Source organism: Patella vulgata, chromosome 2, assembly GCF_932274485.2.
Source record: "Patella vulgata chromosome 2, xgPatVulg1.2, whole genome shotgun sequence".
Classification (NCBI taxonomy): domain Eukaryota; kingdom Metazoa; phylum Mollusca; class Gastropoda; family Patellidae; genus Patella; species Patella vulgata.
In genome coordinates this window covers 12,373,559-12,385,117 of record NC_065880.2, presented here as the reverse complement: position 1 = coordinate 12,385,117, position 11,559 = coordinate 12,373,559, and the positions used below count along the sequence as shown (strand labels likewise).

The 11,559-nt window shown below is 33.5% G+C and overlaps 1 protein-coding gene across 1 annotated transcript in view; it reads right to left on the bottom strand.

Annotated features, from left to right (window-relative positions):
• Positions 1-1,186: 1,186 nt before the first annotated feature.
• LOC126810629 (unconventional myosin-VI) overlaps positions 1,187-11,559 on the bottom strand; it is a 54,008-nt gene continuing 43,635 nt past the window's right edge. The window contains exon 10 of the mRNA XM_056098922.1: positions 1,187-1,273. Within this exon, the coding sequence (XP_055954897.1) occupies positions 1,187-1,273 (87 nt within the window). The remainder of the gene's footprint in view (positions 1,274-11,559) is intronic.

The following is an 11,559-nucleotide window of genomic DNA, read 5'->3' as shown; positions in this document are numbered from 1 at the left end:
ATAAATCACTTAAAACAATAATGAGGACATACAAAGGCTCAGTAAGGGTTCTATCATGATATTTTGCTGTGGTTCCTCGTTGTCAGTGATGAAGGATGGGCGGCCTGGTAATTATAGTCGTTCGGATGGAATGAAAAACTGAGGTTGCGTGTACACCGGGATCGAACATGGGACCTCCAGGTTAGCGGGCCAAAGTCTTCCTCAGTTCACTGAGCCACTGTTCCTCCAAATTCTAAATAATTTGGTATCTTGTTCTAGTAAAGGCTGGCACTTTCAGAGAGAGAGAGAGAGAGAGAGAAAAATGGGGTTTAACGTCCACTCGTCACTAGGTCATTTCAGGACTAACATACGGTTCAACTTTATTTCAATAATTCTCATGCGCGTAGCGGTCTTTAGCAGTGGGAGGAATCCAGAGGACACAGAGAAAACCTATGAGGTTGGACTGACACTTTCAGTGGTGTGTATGTAAAGTGTATAAAATAAACAATGACTTCAAGTACATACACACCACTTTTATGTGGTTATTTTTTGTGTTCTTGAAATAATTTTCATTCAACTTGAATACGTACAGCATTTTCATTACTTTAACTTATCTATACCTAATAATACATAACATAACAATTCTTACTGAGAAATAGAACTTTATTTTTAACAAAATATATTATATTACCTCGTATTCTTGTTGAGTAACAACACCTTCATTGATGAGTTTTTCGGCATATTTAGCTATCACAGTTGGTTGTTTGGTAATCTTTTTGTACATAAGTGGTTGTGTAAACATGGGTTCATCTATTTCATTGTGTCCATTTCTTCTATAACTAACCTACAATTAGAGTTTTAAAGTAGGCCTATATTACATTATTATTATCTCATCTTAAAGTAATAAAGTAGGCCTACATATGTTTATACTTTACATTATCTCATCTTAGAGTTAGAGTAATAAAGTAGGCCTACTTGTTTATATAATCTAAATACCACTGTGTCTGTTTTTCTTTGAAATTGGATCAAGCATGCTCACATAGTATTGAGACCAACCCACTATCAAGACAAAATCCTGCCAGTCCCACAGGTGGTCTTAATAGAAGGAATTCACTGTATTCATTAAACAGGTGAGGCTCGACAAAGTGATCACCTTGTTTATTAACCAAAGTAATGAAACAAAAATTAAAGTGTCGATATTCCAGAATCAAAGATCTGCATGAATCCTGCCTTTCAATATTCCATTAATATTTCTATAGACTACTACCATCAAAATGGGTATATTCTTTAAATACTCTACCAATCAGGCAGAGAATTTTTAAATTAAGACCTCCAAATTTTCTGATCTGTTAAAGATACATTAACTAAGATTTTTATAAAGTGTTGGCCATTCTTGATATAATAATTCAAAAATAGATGATAAAAAAAGAAAATATTGAAAATTTCAGTCAAATTACTTTATTCTGAACGAAGTTATCACTGTTGGAAGTTTGGACTAGAAATTTCCATCAATTGTCTCTGCACCGTCTCCGAGAATTGCTGATTGTTTGATTGATAGATGATAACTCCGCCCACATATTCTCGATTATCAAGGAACATTCCCAGTGCCTACCCTCGATTATCAAGCCTTTCATTGGCAGTCACCGGAAGTAAATGTTAGCTTGGTCAGCCATTTAATGATTTAATTATTAAATAGACGACTGTTTAAATCTAAGCCATCCGAGGGTCTACAGAATTGATTTTGGGCTTGTTATGTAAATAAAGGTCTGAATAACAAATTTTATTTGAAGCCTATAGAAAGACTTGCAATCTGCATTTTAGCTCTAAACAAATGTATCTTTAAGCTAGCCTTTTATTAAAATGTTGATTTATATAAACATGCTGTTTCTAAATTTTTTATTTCCACAAAATATCAAGTTTTAACATACCAAATCAATGACTACATCTTTTCCAAATGTTTGTCTCCATTCAGAAGCGACTTTACAAACATAGATAACAGCTTCTGGATCATCACCATTCACATGGAAGATAGGAGCATTAACTACACGGGCAACATCAGTACAGTATGGTGAGGATCGAGAGAAACGAGGATCTGTTGTGAATCCAATCTAAAAAATTTTAATGAAACAAAAATTAAACCTTGTGTTATACATATTGTTGAAGAAACCTAAATACATGTTATAAAATAGTTGCAACACAGTAGCGAGTGACAGTAGAAAATTTATCAACATCGAAGCACTGAATATGCAAGAAAAAAATGTTTAGATCACACACAATCAAAAGTCATTCTGTCCACTCCACCCATTAACACTAAATAGGCAATACTTTTTATCCAGATATACTTCAAACACCTTTATTTATTTTTCTAATACTTCAAAAAAAAAGGTTCTAGAATTTAATTTGCCGATGGAAAAAAGTTAATATCGTGAGCTCATTAAGCTCATGTCATTCCTCTCAGTGATATTAGCGGCCTAGCAAATATTCACTACTGATCATTCAGGGCCCTGTTTCTCGAAATCTTAACTAAAGATAAATTCCAAATTTTAGTAGATACTTCAATTTTGATTGGCTAAGCACTAAAATCAATCTAATATTATCCAATCAAATTGCTAAAATTTGGATTTTATCTTAGTTAAAATTTTGTGAAACAAGCCCCAGAGTGACATTAAATATGTAGTATAATTACCTGGTTGTTAACTACGATGTGTATAGTACCATGTGTAGTATAAGCTGGAAGATCACTCAAATGAAATGTTTCATATACCACACCTTGACCAGAAAATGCTGCATCACCGTGTAATAAAATACTCATTACCTAAAACACAAAAAATACACTGGTATTTAAAAGTAGATACAATCAAGGACGAACTGAGGACATTGCAGGGATCGTACACAGATGTTTGTCAAAATTGTATATTATTATGAAAGCCTCTAGTGAAATTTTATGATATTTTTATCAAATTTTATGATATTTTTATCAAATTTTATGATATTTTTCAAATTTTATGATATTTTTATTTTTTTATGGCATTTCATGACTTTTTATGTTTTTATCATTATCAAATATTATTTCTTTTTTTATATAAAACTGAACTGAGAGTAAATAACTTATATCTGGTCCATGGAGTAGTGTTCAGCCAGTGTTATGCAGATAAGAACTAAAACGAAATGGAGTTTAACGTCCTACTGTTCTGCTCTGGATGAGACAAAAAAAATGAGGTCCTGTGTACACATTATTATGCGCATAAAAGATCCCTCGACAGTTGGAATTCGATATAAGAGTAGGCCGTAGTGCCGTTGTCCAGCCAAAATTTCCCTCATAGCACACTGTATGACATATGCCTGTCTTCATTAGCCCTGTCAGAGCAGAATAGTAGGACGTTAAACCCCATTTCATTTCTTTGAAGGGCGGGAGGCAAAAAAAAAAAAAAAAACAAGATGAACTTTAGATCTGTATTTTAATCAAATTTTTATAAAAAAAAATAATTCAAAAGTTACCTTTTTTCCATCTCTATCTCCACGTAAAAACTGTTCAGCCCTAACTTTACCCTGTACAATGGGATCAACAGCTTCTAAATGGGACGGGTTAGCTACTACAGCTATTTTGATGTTTTTATTTGTGACTCTATTTAAACGTTCATGACACATTCCTAGATGATATTTGACATCTCCAGATCCTTCATCTGCTGCTTCTAGTTTGGAGTCGAACTGACAAATAATTTTCTCGAGTGGTTTTCGACAAACATTTCCCAGGACATTCAAACGACCTCTGTAATAAAAGAGAAACTCATGTATAGTAATTTTCAGTTGAGCTAAACCTTTTCATCTAAATTTTGATAATTAGTTGTTCAGCATACAATCATTTTTACCCATTTAAAGATAAAATAATGAATTATTAAGATTTATAGCAATTTCATGCATGAAATAAAAGATAGGTTGTCAGGCAACGAAACAACCACAGCAGCTAAGTAGTCCGAGCAGTCAACAAGAGGGTTGTCACATATTTTTTCTATTGTTGGTAATGAAACATTTATAATACACTAAAATCTGATTAAGCGTAACAACTCTACGTAATTATCAGAAATCATTAGAATTTGTTTGGCTTTTATAAAGTTCTGCCCCATGCTAACGTTTAGTATACAAAACATTTAATATCATGGATTTAGCTGTTCAAGTTATCAAAATCCATTGAAAATCAATATACTTGTTCGTGTCAAGACCTTAAACTCTGTTTATCAATCTAAAGCCAATCGGATGATAACTTTTGTCTCTAGAGCATCCACAAGATTTTTCAAGTGATTAAAGGCTATAAAAATGCTACCAATATTGAGCACAATCCAGGCAATTCTGAGCCTATGAAAGAAATATTTTTTCATTGGTTAGAGTTTAAACCTTTTACTGGGGTTTAGCAAATGAAACAGGTACGACATCCTATAAATATCTTTTATTTAAGTTGTCCATAACCAAATCCACAGAAAATTATCAAATAACACACTATCTATGGATAAAAATTACTATGGTTTATTTCACTGCAATGCTTCAACAAGATTACACAAGTCGTTGTTATATGCTTGATAACGACTTGTGAAATCTTGTTGAAACATCGCAGTAAAATAAACCATAGTAATTGTTATCCATAAATAGTGTGTTATTAAAAGTTCCAATTACTAAATGCCATTTAAAAAAAATTAGTTTTGTTAATCATATTGTACCTGTGTGGCATTCCAATAGCAAAACTATCCACACCCTGAGCACTACAAGAATCAATTATAGTTTTCATAGCAGGAATCAATACTTCACATCCTTCTAATCCAAATCTCTTCTCAGATGACCATTTTCTCGCTAAAAACTCTTCAATTCTACAAATAAAACAACACCAAAGTTAAACAATACTAAATTCCTTACAATTGAATTAGTTAGCATACTATTTCATTGGTTTAAAAAATCTTTCTTATCTACAAGAGTTAGATGTTGGCTCGCTAACCTGGAAGTCAAGTGTTTGATCCCTGCATTTTCAGACGTGGTTCCCTCTTGTTAGTGGTACAGGACCAAGAGCCTGACAAGCGACAACCCATAGTCATTGGGATGGGATGAAAAACCGAGGTCCCGTGTCCACAAGATCCCTTGGCAGTTGGAATTCAAAATAAAAGTAAGCCACAGCGCCGCTGTCCGGGCAAAATTTCCCTCTTAGCACAAGCCTAGTTGAATTAGAACAATTGGGCATTAAACCACCATTTCATTTTCTTATCTACAACATGGACAATCATCAGAGAATTCGGTCATATACCCATTCCAACATCTCACTTTTTTAAACATACATTATACAAGAGGTAAATCTGCCTATGGCAAGTCTTTCTTTGGGCCTTAAAGGTCACCGGAAAAGCATCAATTTTTTTTTTAAATAATGCAAGTAATTATGTCAACATATCCTTTCCATAAGTATAACCCGAGCCCGAACGTCAATAATACCTGCAACAGGTAAATTTCAACATCAGTAATTTCCGCCGTTCTCCGTCGGTAGTCGGAACTTTCCGTCAATAAGCAATCCGTGACGTCATTTTAGTCCTTCTGCACATAGAAATATAGACTAGAATATGAGCAGAAGGACTAAAATGACGTCAAATTTACGGAAAGTTACGACTACCCACGGAGAATGGCGGAAATTGCTAACGTTGATATTTACCTGTTGTAGGTAATATTGACATTCGGGTTCGTGTTATACTTATGGAAAGGATATGTTGACATAATTACTTGCATTATTTAAAAAATTTATGAACCTTTTCCGGTGACCTTTAAATGTTTTATAAAATATTAATTAGACATTAATTAACATGACAAGACCATAATCAACTCTCGATGTCGTCGGATATCTCCTATATTAAGTAGATTAGAATGCTAAGGTTCAGCCATATTTTGCATTTTAGATTAAAATCTAAAAATGGTGAAGCAAGACTAAGCTTCGAACAACCAGTGCGGTGGTTGCAATTACTGCACACATCTTGTCAAACATTCAAATGCTAATATCTTTGCTCGCATTGAAGCAATTTGAACGAAATTTTCAATAAAAATATTTCCGAACTATTATAGTAAGAATGGCCAACTCTTTATCAAAATCTTGAAAAATAAAATGAAATGAAATGGGTTTAACGCCCTACTGTTCTGCTCCAAACTGGGCTAATGAAGACGGGCATACACCATACAGTGTGCTATGAGGGGAAATTTTGCCCGGACAGGGGCACTACGGCCTACTCTTATATCGAATTCCAACTGTCAAGGGATCTTTTACGTCTCGCCTAATGTGTACACGGGACCTCGCTTTCCGTCTCATCCGAATGACTAGACAACTGTCCTTGTCAGGCCCTCCTTCCTGCATCACTAACAAGGGGGAACCTCGCAGGGAAATCTGGATGAACTTTCTCGGCCAATGCAGGGATCGAACACCAGACCTCCACAAAATCTTACATAATGTATCTTTAAACTAATTTGATATGTTGAAATTGTTTTTTTTACCTTGTTGATCTGATAAGACGTGCCATAATTAATCTTTTTTCTTCACTGTTAAACTTCATTATACTAGGAGTTTCAAACCTCTTTCTAATCCAATCTGTTTGTTCGAGGTTATTAATAAACATAAACTCAATACCAATATGTTGACAATACACTTGCTGAAATAACATAATACACGATGTGTTTGATAACTTGAAAAATACAAAACTTAAAAAGATTTGACAGAATGTTAATTGCTTAGATCGCATTAACCGCATTAAAACCAGAATTACGTCTGTTTGACATTATTAATCAGAGAAAGAGAGAGAGAGAGAGAGGGAAAGAGAGAGAGAGAGAGGGTTTAGCAACTACTCGACACAAACTAGGTCATTTCGGGACTAAGTACGATTCAATTTTATTTCAATAATTCGCTTGCGTGTAGGGGTCTTTAGCAGTGGGAGGAAACCGGTTGGACAGCTGACCGTACCCCTTTGTCACGTACAACTGGGGAATCGAAACCACGCCAGTTGACTCAGTGACAGACTTTATGATACAGCGTGCACGTGCTAACCATTCATCCATCCACACACCCCCACGTGGGTTTAAAACAGAAATAAGAAACATGTCTGTGATATAACCTCAGTGGAAGCAGACGTAAAATACAACTAACTCACACACATACAAAATTGTCAAGTGGCTTCATTTTCCAAAATTATTAATTTCGCCGCAATTTTAAATCAGACAGGCATTTATTACATGAAAAACAATCTGATCTTGTCTCATACCATTTTCTCATGTCTATAACAAACCTGTAACAGAAATTTAATCTCGAAAACTTTTATTAAAATAGAAACGTTAAAAATAATTTTACCTCTAATCTTTTGATTATTTCACGTAATTGTAATTGAGATTCTTGTCCACCGATGTATGTAGTGGCTGGTAATCTAAATACACGATCTAAATCTTCCTCCTCTATAAGTTATAATATAAACTTTAACACAAATTCACTGAGCTAACTTAATTAGAAAACGTAACTTTTTTTTTTGTTCACTGTGTACCAAATGCATTAATAAATAATATTTTTACTTATCACAGAAATAATATATGTCTAACTTTAAGCTAATAAATCAAGCTAAAATAGGATATATTTATAGTAATATATATGTGAAAAAAACCCGACATTTATTGAATAAACAATATCTATGCAGCAGATATATATGGCTAGAAACATCAAAACAAATATGGGAGAAGTAGGGTGCCACTGTGGGGAGCCATTCGGTGGCTTATGCAGGAACCATTGAGAGTAGAATGATCACGATAGCTCTACTCTGTTAATCGAGGAATTACATTCTAGCGATGTGTTTTAAATGAAATTTAACAGTCTACTGTTCTGCTCCAACTGGGCTAATGAAGACGGTCATACGCCATACCGTGTGTTATAAGGGTAATTTTTCTTCTGACAGCTACTGCCTACTCTTATATTGGATTCTAACTGTAAAGGGTTCTTTTACGTGCGCACAGGAAATGTGTGTTAAAGTGTTCTAATACGTTGAGTGGTGCTTTAAAGGTAAATAGTCTTGTCAATTTCTCTTCTTTTTTACTGTTAATTGTGACATTAGGTCATATTTGGATTCAATCTTGAGAACTTCTTCGCCTACACTAGACCTGTCACCATTAAATGGGGAAAATGATGAGACTATTACCTGTAAAGCACCAATCGACGGAACATATGAACAGTGTTTTAGAACACCCCACCTCTAGAAAGTAATTCCTCAGTTAATATAACAGGGTCGATCACTCGTGATGATGGAAGCAAGCAGAGCAGGTTTACTCTTTACAATAACTGGACTTGTTTGGCCACCCGCATTTATAACAGCAATAAATTTGTGTCGAAGTTTTAGGGTTTTTTATTTGTCCTAATACCAATACACTGATACAATCTGTATGTATTGGGATATTACTACTTAGAAACCAAACTACTTCATGTCAAATACAATTCCAATTCCCTTTGTTTTGATGAATCTAGACAAGCAGCTCTAGCGAATTTTATGATCAAAACATAATCTAATGCGACATAAATAAAGTGTGAAATTATACGAAGCTCGTAAAGAAAATGTTTTAATTAACTAAAAGAAAAAATTTCCACAAAAAATCTGAGATTTTACTTTTAAAACAGTATTAGACTTCAACCAAATCTATAAAAAGTGTGCTATATTTAATGTTAATTATTAAAAGAATGAACAGTGATTAGGTGACAGCATTTCTAAGGTTTCTTTGACTGTAGGGAGAAAACCAGTATACCAAGAACATAGAAAACACAAACCTCGTAACAGAATTCAACATTCTAAATAATCAATGTTTTCTCACTACTAAATGCATTGTTCATAATTCAATCTATCAAATATGAGCCCATATATACATGTAATAGCTATATACAAATCAACTAATTTATCGTTATAAAGAATACATTAAGCAGGCCATTTCATTTAAAATGTTGTATGCACAAACAAATGAGGTCCAGGAGGGCTGCATGTCAACCTAGTCAAATTTCTGAGACCAAATAATTATTTCTAATCTTTTCAAGCAAATGTCTGATTTTCAAGTTGATTTTACCGAAACAAATAGAGAGTAAGAAATGGGGGTTTAACGTCCAATGGACACAAACCAGGTCATTTCGGGACTAACATACGGTTCAATTTTATTTCAATAATTCGCTTGCCCTTAAGATTTTCAGCAGTGGGAGGAAACTGGAGGACCCAGAGAAAACCCACGAGGTTGGACAGGCAACCCTACTCCTTGTCACGTACAACCGGTGATTCGAAACCGCACCAGTTGACTCAATGACAGACCTTATGATACAGCGTGCACGCGTTAACCATTCAGCCATCAAAACCTCTCTCAATAGAACAAACCTTGGTGACATAGCAATACAGCCATGCAACAATATTTTTTTATTTATTTTTTATACGTACCAGCAAGTTTCATAAAAATTAGTGAAAAAAAAGTCTCCAGTCTCAAAAATGCTACTATAGAGCAAAAACCCACCCAATTTTAGAGGAAGGCATACATTCCTTTTCTACTTAAAAGTCTCCAGTCTGAAAAATGTTACTATACAGCAAAACCCCACCCAATTTTAGAGGAAGGCATACATCCCTTTTCTACTGAATTGATCTGAGGTTTAATAATTTTCAGTTTATCATGTAAAATTAAGAGACCTTAGTATGGCTACGTCTACAGTGTACCTTATATTCACAAATCAGTGGACGTAAAGATGCATTATGTATGATTTAGATAAAGATCTGTCTGTAATAGTTCAAAAATAGTTAATGAAAAATAAATATTTCGGAAATTTCATTCAAATTACTTTACTGTGATTGAAGTTATGAGTGTTTTAAGATTTGACGAGATCTAGCATTATCAAAACAATGGTACTTGGCTGTCGAGACTAAGTCACGATTGTCCATTTTATCATTAAACTTTTAAATCTAGCAGGTGTTCTAATCCATTTGAAACTCTGTCATCCAATGGTCTACAGAGTTGATTATGGTCTTGCCATGTTAATAAATGTCCAAATAATAGTTAATGTAACATTTGAAGCCAAAATCAAGACCTCATATATGTCGATTAAGCTCTTACATAATGTATCTTTAATGGTAAGAAAGAATGAAAACATGGTAGTGTAACAAAGTATTTTTTTTTGAGGGAACAGTGCAGGGAAGGGGGGGGGGAACAATTTTGACTATATAGATCCTATCCCCAGATCTATTTCTGGGAAGAAGAATGTGCATTTAGGTGAAGTTAAATTCAACACTGCATCCTGGCATCCATACTAAGGTCTCTTTAAGGATAGATTATTGTTTCACTTCAAATCTGAAATCTTCATTATATTGGTCTAGGTTTTAACAAATACATTGTAAGTACGTCAATTCACCATAAAGTAAAAAATACCATTAAAAATACCAAAATATTCAACCGAAGAAATCATGGGGACACACTTTTTATTTAATCTGCTAATGTATTTAAGTGTGTGCTAAATTTGTGCATTTTTTCAGTTGAAATAGGTATTCATCCATTTCATATTACATACATATAATTGAAAATAAAGAAGAATAATTAGCTAAGGAAACCAAAAACACACCACAGTAAGCCAAGCCATGTATAAAAGTGATAATCATGTTAAACAATCAAAATACTCTAGACTTGCTTCAAGTTCCTGTTATATAAAAAATCTTTACAGATACATGTTTTATGCATTTAAAAAGGAACACTAAGGACATTCCTGCTTTCGGCAGTGTTTCACAGTTTCTGATGTACTAGTTTTATATAATTATCAATTACTGCAAATTGTCAATATATTATTGATTATTATTGATTCGTAATTTTAAGAATAATTGTCGGATTCATTATTTGAGACAAATGGTATTACAAGTCAATTTTTTCTATAAATTCAACCATTTTAATAACCTTATAGTCAGGGCTCACACTTGCTTTCAATTTTTTTTTCCGCCAAAATGGATGATAATTTTTACGTAAAAAAATGTTTAAAATTTTTCCAGCAACTGGAATATTTTTTCTGTTAAGTATGTGTGATAAAAAAGACATCTAACAATTTTATGTCTCAGCTAGGCTTTTTATAAAACAATTACTGATATATACAATACACAACAACTTTAAAAATCTGTCTTTCCATTCAGTAACAGATTAGCAGAGTTTGGATTTAATTAGATCAGATTTTATTTTTGGTGCCAGTTGATTAATTTATAGTATTCCGCCTCGTGATTGACACTCAATAATGGTTAATCCAGGATTAATACGAGTAGAATTTTAAGACTTTTTCCGACAGTTCTCAAAAATAATCACCAGCACCACAAAACATTATCACCAAAATCAAATATTAATCGCCACATTCATATCTTTATCGCAAATTGCAACTGACAGTGTGAGTCCTGCTTATAATTATATATGTGTATAACAGTGTAATAAAATGGATGAATTCCAAACATATAATACTTATAATGAACATCAAATCTTATCAATTTGGTTTAAATATTTATAATTCTTCCGAAGTTTATTGTGCAATAAGGATTAGGTACT